Source organism: Cyprinodon tularosa, unplaced genomic scaffold, assembly GCF_016077235.1.
Source record: "Cyprinodon tularosa strain WSP-4 unplaced genomic scaffold, ASM1607723v1 ctg562, whole genome shotgun sequence".
Taxonomy (NCBI): Eukaryota; Metazoa; Chordata; class Actinopteri; order Cyprinodontiformes; family Cyprinodontidae; genus Cyprinodon; species Cyprinodon tularosa.
Genome location: NW_024039299.1, coordinates 294,329 through 312,706, shown reverse-complemented (window position 1 = coordinate 312,706; position 18,378 = coordinate 294,329). Strand labels below are relative to the sequence as shown.

At 42.8% G+C, this 18,378-nt stretch overlaps 1 protein-coding gene across 8 annotated transcripts in view; it reads right to left on the bottom strand.

Annotated features, from left to right (window-relative positions):
- unm_hu7910 (un-named hu7910) overlaps positions 1-18,378 on the bottom strand; it is a 46,988-nt gene that overhangs the window by 6,528 nt on the left and 22,082 nt on the right. For 4 of the 8 annotated variants that reach the window (XM_038305728.1, XM_038305721.1, XM_038305726.1 and 1 more), the window contains 13 exons: positions 9,331-9,384; positions 6,780-6,887; positions 6,573-6,608; positions 4,337-4,381; positions 3,682-3,711; positions 3,558-3,590; positions 3,403-3,438; positions 2,025-2,072; positions 1,792-1,896; positions 1,134-1,169; positions 965-1,050; positions 806-892; positions 588-738 (listed from right to left, as the gene is read on the bottom strand). In XM_038305728.1, the coding sequence (XP_038161656.1) occupies positions 588-738; positions 806-892; positions 965-1,050; positions 1,134-1,169; positions 1,792-1,896; positions 2,025-2,072; positions 3,403-3,438; positions 3,558-3,590; positions 3,682-3,711; positions 4,337-4,381; positions 6,573-6,608; positions 6,780-6,887; positions 9,331-9,384 (855 nt within the window). Of the gene's footprint in view, positions 1-587; positions 739-805; positions 893-964; positions 1,051-1,133; positions 1,170-1,791; positions 1,897-2,024; positions 2,073-3,402; positions 3,439-3,557; positions 3,591-3,681; positions 3,712-4,336; positions 4,382-6,572; positions 6,609-6,779; positions 6,888-9,330; positions 9,385-14,868; positions 16,531-17,858; positions 17,898-18,378 lie in introns of those variants that run through there. The other 4 variants (XM_038305727.1, XM_038305729.1, XM_038305722.1 and 1 more) reach the window with 3 other exon arrangements.

Genomic DNA, 18,378 nt, shown 5'->3' with positions numbered 1-18,378 from the left:
AGACTCAAACTGACCTTTAATACTTAGCAGACATTGTTTTATGTTTTGGACTTTTGTTTTTTCAGTGTTTTTATCTTTCTGTTAATCGCTTTGGTCTTCCTGCTGTTTTAAAGTGCTATAGAAATAGACTTTAAATGATTGATTGTGAAAGTCCTACAGGTCCTGTGAGTGATCTAAACTCTGGTTGGATGCTTCTCCTGCCTCCTGACCAGCCTCCCTGCCCACATCATCCTTGGTTCTAACGTTATTATATCTCATCCAAAATATCTCTATAGTTCTGCTGCTATAGGCTTAGACTGCTGGAGGACATAGGGACCCCTTTTTCATCATTCTGCTTCATTCTATCTCTATTCTCCCACTCTGCAGAATCTGTTAGTTCAATCTCTAACGTTCCGCTCTCTTTCTGAGGTTTCTTCCTGTTCCTCTCCACTGTCGCTACAAGCATGCTTAGTGTGAGGGATTGCTGAAGAGTCAATGAGTCGATGCAATCAGCTGGTTTTCCTTAGATAGAAAACTTTGAATCAATCTGACTGGATGATCTGGAGCTATAGAAATAGAGTGAATAGAGCTGTTCCGGCTGCCGTTACCCAGGAACTGCTGCCTCTCGGCCCGCCTCTTCAGCGCCGCTCTCAGCAGGTCTGAGGTGACGTCGGGGATGTCGGCCGCCTCTCCGTACGTGTTGATGGATCTCTGCAGCAGGTCGTTGCTGCGCAGCTTCTCCGCCAGGTCGTCCTCTGTCTGCGAAGGACACGGGGTTATGGGTGAGGGAGGGGTCGGCCGCCGTGCTGGCGGTTCTGGGACGTACCTGGGCTTTCCCGTAGCGAGCGCGGGGGCTCTGCGGGTACCGCTGGACCAGGGAGTCGAAGGCCTTCAGGGCTTCTTCCAGCTTCCCCTGAGGATGAGGAGGAGAAGCAGCTCAGCTCAGCAGGGAAGATGAAACCTTTCCTGATGGGATCGCCTCTACCTTCTTACGAAGCTTCTCAGCTGCATCGATTTCTGACTTGATGCTTTTATCCAACTTGTTGAACAGTTTAGGTTTCTTCTTCTTCGCTGGAGAAAAAAAATCTGAACCAGAGAAATGATGAAAAGGGTAAAACAGAGGAGGCGGTTTGATGTTTCTAATCAGGTTTTACCTTTTTCCTTCTCCTCAGCCTGTTTCTCTGCTCTTCCTGTCAGACAGGAAGTCCACAGTTTAACCATCGGAGCGGGTTCTGATCATATAAGAGCAGAGCCCACACTGAATGTCGCGGCGCAGGAATTACAGGCGCCATCTTGGGGAGGTCGCTACCCTAACCAGCTGATTTAACCAGAACAGAAGGATGCCGCAGCACTGCAGCGGGTTTTTGTTTGAACAGACGGCTGTAGGGATAACTTTGTGAAGTAATCAGAGCTTATATACAGCAGATATATATATAATATAAATATAGAAAGAGATTTGTGTGTATACCTGTATTAATGTGTATATAGATATGAAAAACATATAAAATGTCTGAGTGGCTGTGCTTTGCAACATGCATCCATCCTGTCAGAATATTCTATTACTATTAATCCCACTATGAACATTTAAATGCACTAAAATATATTTTTGTTTTCAGCAAAAAAAAACCCATTAAATTTAATTCAATATTCAGTGAGTTAAAGGTTTAATAAAACTGATTCCTGCTCAACACATTACACTAGTGGAGCTGTCGACCTCCCCAAGATGGCGCCACCAAATCAGGTCGGGTCTACTCTTATATAATCTGTGCAGAACCTTTAACCAGCCTTCCCAGCTGGAGTCCGGGGTCTTACCCTCAGCCTCCTGACCGTCCTCTGCAGCTCTAACACTCCGTTCTGGTTCTGCTGGCTGCCGTTCTGGTTCTGATCCTGCAGCTGCTTTAGACGTTTCTTCCACTTCTGTGATTAAATCAAACATCATTATAAACCAGATAGATTTCGGTTCACAGCGACATGATGCAGCGAACAGAACCGCCCTATAACCCAAATAACAGAATAATTTTAACAGAAATGTCATTTATTCCCACCTGGTTCCTGGGAGACCTGGGAGCTGGTCACGTATCGCCCCGATCCGGCTGCAGAACGACAGCAGAGTTTATTAAAAACAATCTTTATTGTTTCATCTAACATTTTATTATTACTGCAGATTCTCTGTTTTATTCCTGGTTTTATTTATTTTTTTGGACCCGTCCTTCATTTAGGGGCATAAAGAGAAGCCTGACTGACAGAAAAGAGCCTCTGTTATGGAAATAAAAGGAAAAATAATCTAAAACCAGAATTATTTAAAGTAAAATTGAAATCAAAACAATGATAAAACATGAAGAACTAATGGGTCAAAAAAAAAAAACAAAACCTGAAATTTGCAGTTTATTGTGAAAGTAATCTAGAGAAGTGGATCGGCTTCAGGGGAAAGTAAAGGATTTGGTCGACGGGACGAATTCTGATCTCATGTTTGCTTCAAGTTGCATAATCCTGTTCCTCTCAGTTTTCACTCAACTTAACTGAATTCAAATTAACTCTTAGTTTGCTTTTCTTCCTTTAGTTATTATCTTCAATAAATAAATAAATCCTAGCCCCAGATGTTCGCTTAAATGATCTGTTCATATTGTCTAAAAATCGATTAGAAAATATCTAACTTATTTTCAATTTAAACAAAAATACAAAATAATTTATTAAAGCAAACAATGGTTTTAAATATGATTTAATGCGTAATTTAAAAAAACTTTCCGAAGTTGTGAGGACTGTGGCAACTAGCCCTGGCTGCTACAGACGGGCTAATGTTAGCCCTGGCTGCTACAGACGGGCTAATGTTAGCCCTGGCTGCTACAGACGGGCTAACGTTAGCCCTGGCTGCTGCAGACGGGCTAACGTTAGCCCTGGCTGCTGCAGACGGGCTAACGTTAGCCCTGGCTGCTGCAGACGGGCTAACGTTAGCCCTGGCTGCTGCAGACGGGCTAACGTTAGCCCTGGCTGCTGCAGACGGGCTAACGTTAGCCCTGGCTGCTGCAGACGGGGCTAATGTTAGCCCTGGCTGCTGCAGCCCTCTCTCTGCATAGCCGTGTGTGAAGTACCGTTGGTTCTGGTGGCGATTTTTTTGTTTTATTTGGTAAAATGTTCATTTAATTTGTGTTTATCTGACTGTGTTCATTATTATTCCTCCAATAAATGAAAAAAGTCATAATTTATTATTATCTAGAGACTATTAATAACAGGAGGTGAAATGCGGCTCCAGACGAGCTTTGAATGCGGTGATGTCATCAGTACGCTTCTTCCCGTTCTCCCAGAGTCCAGACTTTACTGGTTTCTAGTCAAGAACGGACTTGGCGAGAACACGAGTCCGTACTGTCGTTCCCGTGAACCGAGGCCTGACATAAAGGACAAAATTACGATAAAAAAGGGACCAACCTCTGGTCTCCTCTGGAGGAGCTTCTTCCACCAAAACTGCAGCAGGAAACAGAGAAGATCAGCAGGTTTCTGAACGAACCAGAACAATCCGACTACAGGTTCCCTTTCAGCAGGCGGGTTCTGAACTGGTTCTAAGCTGGGGGGGAAGGTCTCACCTCCTGTGGTGTCGATGGTGTTGGTCTCCTCCTCTGGAGAAAACAGACAACAGCAGAAGACTTAAATGACAAAGCGGTCCCGTCTCAGAACCAGAGGACTGGTGGTTCTGGTTCTGGTACTGACCGTAAGGGTGTCCATCTTCTCTGGGATCGTCTGACAGGAAAACAGCAGAGAACCGTTCAGTTAATAAACACGTCTGATTGATCTGAGCGAAAGTTTCTATTGCTGATTACGAGTAAGGAGAAAGTTTGTGTCTAAAGACGTTCCCCAGAGGTCAACTAAATGGGTTCTACCAACTAACTGAGTTCTACCAACAACTTCCAAAAGCGCATCTCACAATTTCAAAATAAACTTCATATAGCATGCAGAAAAAAAGTCAGGATTCAGAGATTAAAGTCAGAATTGTGAGATTCTGATTGCAGTCCAACAGTGCTCCCTAGTGGCCAGAATAACCATAGCACCTAACAGAAGGAGTACTTTTCCCTTAAAATAAGATAATTAGATATTATACACTGGAAATAAGAGACTCCAGTTGTTTTTTTTCTTATTTTAAATGTACATCGTCTTGTTCTGATGGCAACGTGTCTCACTTTATTCACCTGCTCTTATTTTAGGAAAAATTGACTCTGATTTACATTTGTTGCAGTGTAATACGAGCGGTTTGTTGCTTATTAGCAACAACAGGCATCAAAGGGTTAAGTTCCCTCCATCCTGTCCTCCAGGTTCCTCCTTCTCTGCCAGAAACATGGAGGAACTGTGACTAACCGGATAAACTGACCTGGAACGAAGGCGCTGTCCACAAACGGAGGGAGAGGAACGGCAGCTGGAGAGAAACAGCACAGATGAACACAGCTGGTTATCACCCGCCCTCTGGTTCATCCGTCGGCTGAGGACGGCCTGTTTGTTCCATGCAATGAAGACTTTCAGAACCAGAAGATCTACAGAAACCCTGGATCACTGGAGGGACGGCAGGAGAGCAGGACGCGTTGCCCCCAAGAAACGGCTTATTAGAGCAAAACAAAGCAGCGTTATGGAAGCAGGCTTTCAGCTGAAATGAAGGAAGAAGATGGTGATTGTTAGTAAACGCCAAACAGAGTGCAGGAAGGAGAGGAAAGCATGAGGTCTGCAGATCAAAGCTGGAGCATCACTGAGGCCATGATCTACCACATGTATGCAGACAGCTCTAAAGTTTACAGCCTGCAAAGCTGATCTACTGAGGAGGACGAGAAAAACCAGGAGCAAACATTTTCAGTCTGACAGCAGGATGAAAAACTACTAACGCTCACATTCAGGACGTCTACAGGGCGCCGCCTGTAAAGGTAGGCAGGCAGAAATTAGGAGAAATAAATATGGTTATCTAGCCTGTTATAAATAAATATTTAGCTCCAAATTAATTATTTAATTTGTTAAATATTTACCTCCAAACTAAATATTTAATTTGTTAAATATTTAGCTCCAAACTAAATATTTAAATAAATATTTAGCTCTAAACTAATTATTTAAATAAATATTTAGCTCTAAACTAAATATTTGGTTTGTTAAATAAATAGACTTGTGCTGTTTATGTGTCGCTAATGTTACCGGAACTTCCTCCCTCTGAAGACACGCCCCTCTGGCAGGGGTTTTAAAAAGGGTAAACTTCCTAATTTGTGGGTACTCACCTCGGCTACCAAAGGCTAAATGCTAACGGGTTCGCTAAAGTAGCAACCAAATCCCTCCAGAGAGGTCTGCGCTCAATGGACCGAGTCAGACAGTCTTTTTCCTGGGATTCAGAAGGAGCTGAACGCAGTGTTCCCTGAATCCTGCTGCAGCAGAGAGTTAATCCAGCTCTGCTAACTTTAATCTACCTGCTGAACAACGCGGCCCCAATCGCTGTTGGCCGAAGGAGCCGCTAGAAGCCGGCAGATCGTGACTGGCTGAGACGGAAACAGAGCAGCACCCAGGAGTTGCTGGAGGCTACGGCTACAAGCTAACCTCGGTAGCTAAAAGAGAGACGTCTCGGCTACAGCGAGCTATAAAATGAACTCCTTTTTGCAAAGTTGCCGCTTATTGTTGCATCGGATTGATCCAAAATGGACTGAAGACGGGGCCTACGGAAAACTGAAGCCGAGCCGAAGGCCTTCACTCCACCGAACCAAAACAGTAACTTCCTCCTGATGCTTAACGAGTGCTCAGCTTGGGTGAACGAAGTAGAATAGACAGCCATGTTGGTTTTTTATAGGAAATAAGCTCTGATTCAACTTCTGATGCTTATATTATTATTATATTATTAATATTTTACCTGAATGCTAATGCAGACACGCGCTGCTAAAGCTAACTGCTACATTGAACTGGCTAGCTAGCTTCAGCTACCTCATGCTGAACACGTTATAAAGGCTACATCGTGAGCTAACCCTTTCTTTGTTTCAGCTCGACCCATTCTGACCAGAACCCCTGGGGCTAGCTAAGCTAACGGGTCTTCTAGCCTCATCATAGTTTAATGAATTCCTGAGTCATTATTCATTTAAAACTTCAATGTTTTGAGTGCAGGTAACGTTTATTCACATTTATCTGCTGCTAATTTTAAAGGACACTTTAGGCCTTAAACTTTGAACATCCCTCAGACTTTGAGCGGACTCTTAAACCCCTCACTGCAAAAAATTTAAATCTCAATAAGCCATTTTTTTCTTAAAATAAGTGCATTTTATCTTTTTGAGGATTTAAGAGAGACGCTTTGCCAATGGAACGAGAGACTTTACATTCAAATTAAGAAAAAGTTATCGCATCTTCTTATTTCAAGTGCATATTATCTAATTATCTTATTTTAAGAGTAAAAATACTCAGATCATCACATTTACCTGCTCAAATTAGGAGTAAATTTGCCTAATTTAAGACATTTTTAGATCATATTTGCAGTCAAAATGTGCTCCTGGTTTTTTTGGAAAGGAAAAATCCTCCATAATCTACCAACAAGCAGCCAGCTGAGTGTCTGCAGGCAGAGCTTGGCGTTCATGCAGCAGCCGCTCAGAACCAACCTTGGATTTCAGACTCCACGTCCTGAGAGGCGGAGACTGCGGCAGACACACAACATTACCGTCGTCATGCCAACGTGTCACAGGAAGCAGGTGTGGGGTGTGTTCAGACATTGTGAAAGGCGTGGGAACGGATCAGGACATCGGAATGGTTCTGGTTCTGAAACTGCTTTCAGGTTTAATCCTAGCAGGGAAGAAAGATGGACTCACCTGATGTTTCCTCCTCCTGGACCGGTTCTGAAGCTCTCTCAGGGGTCACCTGCTGGACCGGTTCCGCAGCTTTTTGGTTAAACGTTTCCACCTCTGGCTCTCTGGTGTCTTAGAGCAGGAGGAAACCAAGTGAGACCCAGCAGCAGGTCATACTGGACGGTTTAACTGGTTCTGATTCTGGGGCTTTCTGAGTAATGACTGTTTTCCAGACTATGATCTGGTTGAACTGGAAAGTGCCTTGAGCTGCCATGTTGTGAATGGCACTATATAAATAAACTGATTTTTATACCAGTTGCAAACCTTCCTGACCCTAATGCAGCGTTCACACCGGGCGCGTTTTCTGCGTCCGATTTAAACGGCAGGTCTATGGCTGACAGCGTCGAGAGGTTTAGCGAAGCATCCGAGCGTTCAACACTGGAGTTCAGTAAATTGAACTTTAGCGGCTGGACATCGGAGCGTCAACCTATCAAGCTGTCATTGCTGCTGCAGACATTCTGCATTTGAAAAATAAATAACAAGAAGATAAACTCCAAAGGTTAAATAAAGCAGGATTGTTATGTAGAAGGAACAGGCAGCAGCTCTGATCTATGGAAGAGGATTAGGCCCACTAAAAGAAAAAAGTTTTATTTCACTTTAATAGGTTTTGTTGGGATAATTATCATTGAAGATGTGTCAGTTTATAACATCTTAATATTAGCTGCCTGTTGCATGTTAGAACTGATGTTTTCCACAAAAGTTTATCTAATTATGACAGTTCCTCTGTCTGGATAAACAGTTATAATCTTCATTCAGCGGCGTCCTTCCGCTAAGAACAAAGTGTAATATTGTGATAAGCCTGGAGACTGAGACTCAGCCCAATCAGTCTTAGAGGCGGAGCCTAAAAAAAGAGCAAGGTGGGTAAACTGGTACATCTGGGGATGTAAGAACTTAGAAATTATTTCTACATCCTATATATGGACCTTAGGGGTGAAGGTCGGCGTTCTTGTAGCAGGCCGCCATGCGGTCTCTGCTACCTTAAATTCAGGCTGCTACACGTACCGAGGACGGTCCGAGCACGGTAACCGAGATAACTGTTGAGCATAGACGGCACGCTTGCTGGACCACGACACAACCAAACCGCGCTAAACTAGTACTAGCTCAACTGTAGGGCTCAGCGCGGTTCAGTTATACGGAACAGGATTAGGGCCTGTGGTGGATGATCTTCCCACCACATCGTGTTAGTATTTTCTTTTCTTGCTTTATATTATATTACAATTTATGTTTAAGTTGGTTATTTTAGACAGGTATTTTCTAATGGGTGCACACTTTAGTTAATGTCTGTCTGGTTTATTTACACTTGTTCTTTTGTTTGAGGTGCTGCTGATGCAAACCAGCTGGAGAAGGAAATCTGGAGCGTACCATTTTTGAAAGACTGACGGGGGAGACTTGTTTCAAGAAGTTTTTAATTAGTTTGTCACTTAAATACTCAATTATTGTTTCTGCTAAATAAAATTTAGTTTTGCTTTATTTGTTTCATAGAATGGTTCATTTTGTATTTATTGGTTCTTTTGTTATGTTGTGTCTCCCTCTTGTGGTAGACTTGGGTTACTACATCCCTTTTTAAGCAGCCGTTAGTTCTTTGTTTGCAGGTCAGTTTTTTGTTGGAGTTGGATCCTCAGTTGACCTCAGTTAAGTTCATGTTATTTTGTATTTAAGTTATTTTGTATTGCTTTAGAGCCTTTGTTAACCATTTTTACACAATTAAATGAAAGTACTTTTTTAAATTTTGAACACCTTTTGTCCTTTTTTAAGTTTGCTCCCTCACAGGACCACAAAAAAATCTGTTAAATATAGGAAAAAAGTCAGAATTCTGACTTAAATCTTAAAATTCTGATTTTTTTCTCAAAATTCTGACTTGTAATGAATTTATTCTCGTGATATTCCAACTTTATTCTCAAAATAAAAAAATAAATAATTCTCTAGCCTGGCTCTAATACTCCGTCATAGACAGCCTGTCGGGCGGCTAATGCACTGCTTTGTTTTCCCTGCATTCTTTTTAAAGTGACCGGAGTGATTTGATGTGGACACAGTCTGGACAGACGGACTTCAAACGCGTCTCCGACAGCTAGGCCTCATTTAAAGCACTTTGTAGAAAAGGTAAAGAAAAATGAACAATCTGGGATTCACACGGAAAATAATAGAATATAGTCTGATTTTTCTAGATGTTTGTTCACTCGTATAGTTGCTCTTAAATAAACATTCTTAAATATTTATGTATATATAAATATATATATATATATATATATATATATATATATATATATATATATATATATATATAAAAAATAAAGCTTCTCCATTATTAAACTGGTAGATTATTTTTCTAGGTTAGTGACCCAATATTGGACCATTAAAAACACAGATTTACCTTAATAAAACCTCACAAGGGTAAGATTTATGGACAAAAACTAAACCTGGACATGAAGAAATGTTTTAAAGTGTTTTTATAAAGATTTTTGTTGTTGGCATTTATATAAATATACTGGTTTAAATAAATATACTGCTCCTTTACCTGTTTTCTGCTCAGGTGATCTTCCTTCCTTTACTGGCTCCACTCCTTTCAGTCCTGTTCAAAACCCAAAACCTACAGGTTAGAAGATTTAAATCGGACCAAAAGTCTCGCACAGCCGATCCATTTGGGTTCAACACCAAAGCCCAACTATTAAGATGTAAAAACATGTAATGGTTGATATATTCCTCCATGCCACAATGTTACATCTGAACACTGGTAGAGCCAAATGCTTTGCCGCTCTGTCCGATCCAACACAAAATCCCGCCTTAGAGGTGGTGGCGTTTAGCGTTAATTGAAAGTCAATTGGGGATGATTTCCAGCAGGGGGCAGCGTAGCTCCGACTGAGATGGAGCCCAGGTCTATTTTCTCATCAGCACACAGCACAGAGACAGCCCTGGTCCGCGTCATGAATGACCTACTCATGACTGCGGACCAGGGCTCACCATCACTCCTCCTCTTACTGGACTTATCATCTGCCTTTGATACCGTTGACCACACCATCCTACTCCATCGTCTTCAGACCACAGTTGGACTCTCTGGAACCACACTCAACTGGTTCCAGTCATATATCACGGGAAGGTCCGAATTTGTTGCCATAGGACAGTCCAATTCATCACCCGATACAGTCAGCTGCGGAGTGCCTCAAGGGTCGGTCCTTGGGCCGACCCTTTTCACCATCTACATGCTCCCACTCGGTCAGATAATCAAAAAACACAAGGTATCTTTTCATTGTTATGCAGATGACACCCAGTTGTACATAAAAATGGACTCGACTTCTCCCACAGTTCTGCCATCTGCTTTTCACTGCTGCCTGGAGGAGATAAAGACATGGATGGCTGAAAACTTTCTACAGCTCAACAGCAGCAAAACAGAAGCCATTCTCATTGGCACCCCACACCAAACCAAGTCCTTCTCCCTAAACAGTATCCCTATCTTCGGTCAAAACATCCCTCTGTCCTCATCTGTCACAAACCTTGGTGTCAAATTGGATCCACATCTCACGTTTGACTCCCACATACGTCACCTCTGCAAGGTCTCTTTCCTCCACCTCAGAAACATCGCCAAACTCCGCCCCTCCCTTTCCCAACCCGACGCAGAAAAGCTAATCCATGCCTTTGTCTCCTCCAGATTGGACTACTGTAATGCCCTCCTCGTCGGGGTCCCTGGCAAAAGTCTACAAAAGCTGCAGCACATCCAGAACTGTGCTGCCCAGGGTCCTGACGAGGAGGCGCAAACACGAACACATCACTCCAGTCCTCAGGTCCCTTCATTGGCTGCCCATCCAACACAGAATAGATTACAAACTTTGCCTCCTCACTCACCAGTGCATACATGGAACTGCCCCGGCTTACCTCAAGGAACTCCTCACACCTCACACCGCCTCCAGAACCCTCCGCTCCACCACCTCCACCCACCTACTGCACCAGCCAAGAGTCAAGCTCTGCACAATGGGAGATAGGGCCTTCCAGGCAGTTGCCCCACAACTCTGGAATGGCCTCCCAGAGTCCCTTAGGGTCCCACAGAGTGTGGAGGCGTTCAAGAAAGGCCTCAAGACATTTTTATTTAAAAAAGCCTATGAACATTAGTTAGTATTTTATCTGTGTGGTTTTATGGTTATTTTACTGTTTTGTTTTTACTACGTATGTTATTTTACTGTAATGTCTCATTTTAACTATGTATACCGTTTTTATTATACGGTTTTGTTTTAACTATGAATTTTGTAGCACTTTGAGATTTTTTTTAAATGTAAAGTGCAATACAAATAAAATGTATTATTATTATTATTATTTTAGTCGGAAACATTTTAATTGCAATTATTTTCAACCAATATTGCATTTGCGATTGTATTTCCATTTTTTTATTGCACTAATCAAAAGCATGTCAATGTTTCACTCCAGGGTTTCAGTTTTGTCTAAAGTCCGTTGTTGCAGAGATTTATTGTAATCTTTGATTTGAAAATGGCTAACTTCTACTTGCATGCAGAGATTGGAGAGCTAGCTAGAAAGATTATCTTTTTTGTGGCAGCAAATTGCCTTAAATCATATGACCGCCTCATAAAGTGCTGGAGCGGAATAAAAATTTGTCTCTTAGCCTTGTTAAATGTAACTTGACCAAATTTGGTTTTCAAAATTGCGATTATATTGCAAATGCAATAAATTGCCCAGGCCTACTTTCTGAAACCCAAAATTCCAAGCTATGCTGGTTCTTATTCCGAGTGAAAAAGGAACCAGGAGTCCCAGAGTCATTTCCAGATCCCTTACCTCGTCTCCCTTTCCTTCTGGAACCTTTGAGGGGTGACGCTGCAATGTGGACGGCTAGCTTTCCTTCACTTTAACTACCATGACCTTTTCCATCATTTTAAAGGAAAAGTCGCTCACATTCAGATTTCAAACTTCTGAAAGTTCTTTAAATCTGAAATGATTCCATCCTGTTCAATAAATGATCAGTGTTTTTAATTCAGAGTAATTTTCATGTGAATGTGCTTTACTGGAGGCATCCATGTTTGTCAAAGAACACTACTGCCACCTACTGGTTAGTGACGTCACGGTGCGGTATCGGCTGTTGATCAAGTCCCAGTGCTGTATCTGGTGTTTGTCACAACGCGCTATTATCCAAGTCATCTTGAAAACATTCTTCTTCCAAATGTTGGCTACATATTACGGGTTTTTTCTCTGGCCAGAAGTTCGATGGCAAATCCTCCCTCTTCAAGTTGGCGATCCAACGACCAACCCGTCCGTGGAGGATCAGGAATCAGAAAGGTGGAATAACTCTTTTTTCCACTTTTACCCGATGTATTCCAGCATCCAGCTGCCATGCACGTGGGCATTGTCAGTTTCACTATAGCTCTGGTGAATTTTAATGGTGAAGTCCTCTGGAAATCTTCAATAATTGTTGTTGATTGCAGATGTGTCTAGTAGTTCCCATTGATTTAGCTTGTAAAGCGGGGAGAATGGCGCTAGGCTTACCGCACCATGACGTCACTGCCAGAGGATCGCAGGAGGGATGGGCTACTATATTTGGGCAAAGATGGCCGCTATTAGTTTTAGGTATAAATAACAATCCATTGATTATTTCTTACTGATCGGACCTTTCCTTTAATTCAACATTAACTGATCATCAGGAAGAATCATCCTCCCTCCAAACTGATATGCTGCTGAGCAAGGCACTTCCTACCAGACTGTGAAAGTAGGGCTTTGATTGGCTGGTATGACTAAAGAAACACATAGGCAGCTTTTCTCTATCAGAAAAATACTGCTTGTATTTATTTAGAATTGCTGGATTTTCAAAATAAAGTAAAACTTTTAGGTGTTTCAATAAAGCAGACATAAGGCAAAAGAAAACTCCACCAGAACAAAATTCTGCAGAGGGGATGAATTATGTGACTGAATTTACAGATGAATGTGACGTTTTTCACAGCTTCAATCTCCACCGAGGAGCTGATGGAGTCTGTCTGGAAGGAAACGAAAAAGGACGGGACAGGAGATTGCCAATAGTTTATTCTGAACAGAATGGAAACTAAAATGCTTCCACAAACTTTTACATCTCTGAGAGTTGTTTGGTTTTAAGCATCTTTGACCCCCCCTAATCAGACCAGATATCTCTGCTACACAATAAAAAAAAACCTTAACCAAGATGAAAATGAATGAATAAACAAAATGCATATTTCTGAAAACAGCAAAGCTTAAATTAACCAAACAAAAACAACATATATACATCATGTGATACAACATGTTAAAAGTCTGTAGTGCCGTTCCAGTTTTACCTTTGTTATAAATACAGAAAGTCTACAGAAAACCTGCAGAGAAACTAAAACTGTCCAATCAAGGTATATTGCTGTTTGATTTCTCCACTTAAAAGACATCAAGCTAAAGAGGTCATAAAAACCCCTGAAGGGGGAGGAGCTTCTGACACAAAGCTGCAGGATAGCAGAGAGAAAGGGGGAGGAGTCTGCAGGTTGTCATGGCTACCCCCTTTTGTGTTTGTAAACACTCATTAATAAACACGAGCAGCAACTAAAGCCCGGCATACACTGTTAGGAGGAAAAATAATAATCGTTTTGTATCGATGCATCGATCCAACAGCCGACGATCCGATGCGTCGATACGTCCGCAAGAGAATCGATTCATGTTTTTTTTTTCCTCCGGTCTATTTTTATCCATTTGCTCCTGGGCGTAATTCTCCTCCCGTGCTGCGGTGGCGCTAAACCTATTTTGCCCCCCTACCTCGCTTCCTGGTTATACTCTTACAGCAGTGTTGCAGTGAGCTTGACGCAGACATTTTTGATTTATTGAAGCGTGGTCTGTGCTACACGCTGTGGGTCTAGATGCGGCCGAGGAAGTGGGGGCGAGTTTAGTCCGACGACGGAGGGACATGAGGGCCAAAAAGAGCGGAGATCCAGGTGGGAAAAGGGTCCCAGCGTTCTCGCGCACCTCGCTCTTCTAGCGGGTCAAACTTCACGAGTTGTTTTCCGCAATTTCGGTCATAAAACCAAAACAAGCCGGCCTCCTGTCTGCGGCACTGTTTGTGGTCAGCTACAATTTGGGAGAGGAGCAGCGGAGTGGCCTTTTTGGAGTATTTTTCGATCGGCCTGAATTTCAGCCTGATCTTGCATTGTGTAGTGTACAGGGGGTGACGAGGGGCGATCAGCCTCTAACGACCACCTCCCCATCAGGAATCGTGAGGTCGGGAGAAAATCAAAAATGTCTGAAATTCAGTCGGCCGTCGTAAGGTGGTCGTGGGCAAATCGCTCAGTGGGAAAACAAGGATTGCCCACTGATTGATCTCAGATGAAACATAGCAGCATGGCGGGGTGCAATGAGTGAAATTTAGTTCTTTCTGTCAAACTGACAGACCGTAGTAGCCACCTTTGCTCAGCCATGTCTTTGTCCAAATACATCGTCTCCTTTTCTTTTTAGGGCTTTCAGCACAAAATCGCACAACTTGGCAAGGCAGCGCGTTTCACTCTAGTGAGTTTCATATTCCTCTTCTACTCCTCTGGCTTGTACAACGAAACCTTGTGGTTTTGTTGTACAGTATGGGCTGTAGCTGCGTGCAACGATTGAAAAAATTGCACAGGGTATGCCTGGCTTAAAGAGTGTGCCATTTCTTTGGTGCAAAGGTACCACAGTAAGGATCATAATAGGTATGCATTCCTTGATGATGACACTGGCGGTTATGAGGTGCTAATGCTGCTCTTGATTGTGTGCCATCATCAAATAAAATTCAATAAATTCCTAAGTGTCCATTTTCTCTCAACCATCCATCAACTTGTTTTCATGTTTCATGACCTACAAGGATACAACAGGAAACTTGATTTTACTGAAACGAAAACCCCAAACAAATCAGCTCGATAAGAATTTGAATACCTTCAGTTGATTGTCAAAATAAACGCATCAATTACATTTTATTCCCTAAATCTAGAGGTTGGACATTGAGGGGTCCTGGTGACATCAACACTTGTTTAAAGGTGCAGCCACATCTGCATGAAACCCACTGCAAGTCCCGTTGGATGTTGATCCAAGAGTTCAGCTGCCAATCGCATTCCTTCATTGTTCTGTGTTCTGTAGCCCCATCCATGGCCTCAGCTATCTAATCATTTTTCAGACCCATTAGTTGCAGCCTTCTCCCTTCTAATGGCTGCTGGAACTCCTGCTTGGGAGGCATTATACTTCCTATCAGGAAGCTCTCGACTCTTCATGTCATCCTTTGTGGCGTTCCATTGCTTCTCCTTAGCCATCTTGTCTGCCTTCATCTTGTCCTGGATGGCCTTCTCTCTGGTCAGCCGTTGTCTCTCCATTATCTCCTTCTGTCTTAACATCCTTTCTTTTTCTAACTTCTGATTTTGCAGTTTCTCTCTTTCCTTTGTCATTCGTTCCATCACCATCTTTTCCCTCTCCTTCACTACTGCCATGTCTTTCTCTGGTCTCCCCTTCTCCTGAGCAATCATCTCCCTCTCTTCTTTTTCTTTAGTTGCCCCCTCCATTTTTTCTTTTCCTGCCCTTTGTTGTTCTAGACTCCCCCTCTCTTCTCTAACTGCTTTTTCTTGAGCCATTCTCATCTTCTGTACCTTTTCTCTTTCTAGTCTCTCCTTCTCCTGCCTCTCCCTGACTAGTCTCTCCTTTTCTGCCTTCTCCCTCTCTAGTCTCTCCTTCTCCTGCCTCTCTTTGGCCAGTCTCTCCTTCTCCTGCCTCTCTTTGGCCAGTCTCTCCTTTTCCTGCCTCTCCCTGGCCAGTCTCTCCTTTTCCTGCCTCTCCCTGGCCAGTCTCTCCTTTTCCTGCCTCTCCCTGGCCAGTCTCTCCTTTTCCTGCCTCTCCCTGGCCAGTCTCTCCTTTTCCTGCCTCTCCCTGGCCAGTCTCTCCTTCTCCTGCCTCTCACTGACCAGTCTCTCCCTTTCCTGCCTCTCTTTGGCCAGTCTCTCCTTTTCCTGCCTCTCCTTGGCTAGTCTCTCCTTTTCTGCCTTCTCCCTCTCTTGCCTCTCCTTTTCCTGCCTCTCCTTGGCCAGTCTTTCCTTTTCTGCCTTCTCCCTTTCTTGTTTTTCCTTTTCTGCCTTCTCCCTCTCTAGCCTCTCATTTTCCTGCCTCTCCTTGGCCATTCTTTCCTTCTCCTGCCTCTCCTTGGCCATTCTTTCCTTCTCCTGTCTCTCCCTCTCCAGTCTTTCCCTCTCCTGTCTCTCCCTCTCCAGTCTTTCCTTCTCCTGTCTCTCCCTCTCCAGTCTTTCCTTCTCCTGTCTCTCCCTCTCCAGTCTCTCCCTCTCCAGTCTTTCCCTCTCCAGTCTTTCCCTCTCCAGTCTCTCCCTCTCCAGTCTTTCCTTCTCCTGTCTCTCCAATCTCTCCTTTTCCGCCTTCTCCCTCTCCAGTCGTTCCATTTCTGCCCTCTCCCTTTCTTGTCTTTCCTTCTGCTCCCTCTCCAGTCTTTCCTTTTCCAGCTTTTCCTGCTCAACAGCTTTCTCCTTTTCCAGTCTTTCCTTCTCTACCCACTCAGCCTCGATCTTAAGCTTTTCCCGCGCCACTTCAAGGTCTTTCATTTTCTGAGCCCAAGCTACCTCCCTCTTTTCATCCTCCTCAGCTAGGAGTGCCCGGATCTCAGCCAGAGCAATCCTAGCAATCCTTTTGGCCTCCATCTTCTCGTGAATCAGCCTCAGCTCATTTCTCAGAGCCGCACGCAGCTTCACGCCTCGGTGTGGATGACTTGAAGTTTGAGCTGAAAGATTTCAGCCAACCAGTTAAAGAGGATTATCTTACACAAACACAGTAACGGAGTTATGTGAGAGATGTTAGTTAATTTATTGTAAAACTAGACTAACAGCTAAAATGAGCTTAAGTTAATTCTTTAGTTTTGTACTTTGTAAGACATAGGCATACCCATATTACTAAGAACTATTTGGAAAGGGATAAGTATTTGCTAGTTATACCTTAATACACTTAAATGTACTTAAATGTCACGTTTTATGGACTGAGTTTCTTGGTGCATTAAGTACCCTGTTCTGACGCAGGTCACAAGTGACCCTAAAGGTAAGAAGGTTTTACAAGCCAGAGATCCCCTTTGTCTTATTACGGTCTGGATTCATTTGCCTACACAACTGACTAGCAACTCACTAGGGGCGGGATCTTTAACAGTCCGAAGCAGTGATTTACAGAGACTCCTGCTCCATTTATGGCTGTTGACATGTTGACACTTCAAAACAAAAGATTTTTACCAGAGTAGGCTGTGGGCAGCTAGATAATACAAAGATATAAGGAACACAAAGAAGGATAATATAAACCAAAACATCTATAAAAATTGATTGCTATTGTAGGACTAAATGCTAGGACATTTGGTAGCATTGATAGATAGAAGCAACAAGGTGCTGGGTTCAGTTCAGGTACCCTCGCTGCCTCCCGCAGCCCAAAAACAAGACGGTTAGGTGGACTGTGATGTGTCATTATATCTAGTCTTTATTTGATTAACTCATTACCAATGTAACGAGTGATTTTATCCTCTCAAAGCGGCAGTTTCTAGCGCATGTGTGATTTTGTTCTGCAGTGGTAGATAAACCATGTGCAGAACTAGTTTACCCTACATGCGAATGTTTATTTTGCTTGCGGGTGTTTTGAAATAAATGTGATGCAATAATCTTGTCCTTAACCTTCTAAAATGTGCAAAAGTTAGGAGAAATTAGTGCACAGCAAACAAAACATCAATATTTTTTAAAATAACTGTGTTTGCTCTTAATCTGAGCAGGTAAATAAGATGAATTCCAACCGGAATTTGTATTTTTACTCTTAGAATGACATAATTATATATTATGCACTAAAAATACGATAGCGTAGATGTTTTTCCTGATTTTAAATGCAAATAGTCTTATTCAATTGACAAAGTATCTCACTTACCTGCTCAAGACTTGCTTAGATTAATATTTTTTTCATTGGATGGTGATTTACATTTCTAAACATTTTGTTCCATGCATTATAACCATTGCAGCTACTAAAGGTCAAGTATTGATTTATATTCATATTCTTTGGTTTTGGATCGTCTGCGGACTTTAGTACCTTTGGTCGTGTTTTTTTCAGATCCTTCTGAAGTCTCTCCTGACACAGAAAGCAGAAACAACCAGTCAAATGAAATCGTCTACCACAGCTGCTGTTTTCATGCTGAGCTCAGGCCTTCAAACCTTTTCTACAGATGAGCAGCAGTCAATAAGTCTGCATGCGAGCCGTATGTGTTCAACAGAGAGTCGTGCATGCTGAGAGCAGTGCAGTACACCTCACCAAGCAGAAAACCACAAGACGGAGATAAAAAAAGGTTCACATTGCTTAAAGTGAGAACTTCCTGTCGATGAATTAATGCTGCGTCTATGGCGACATCAGATTGCTTCAAACTGAACCCTTCCAGCCTGAAAGCCTGGTTTATGCTTAGAAACCAGGTCGTCTGCGTGTGTTGCAGTTAACGCAGAAACTCTGGTGCACCTCCCAAAAATTGTAGCCGACCACAGACAGGAGGCTAATTGGTCAATTCTACATCCTCTCTACTCTATGCGTATTTCCTCTTTGGTTCCTAATGGCAGAAACT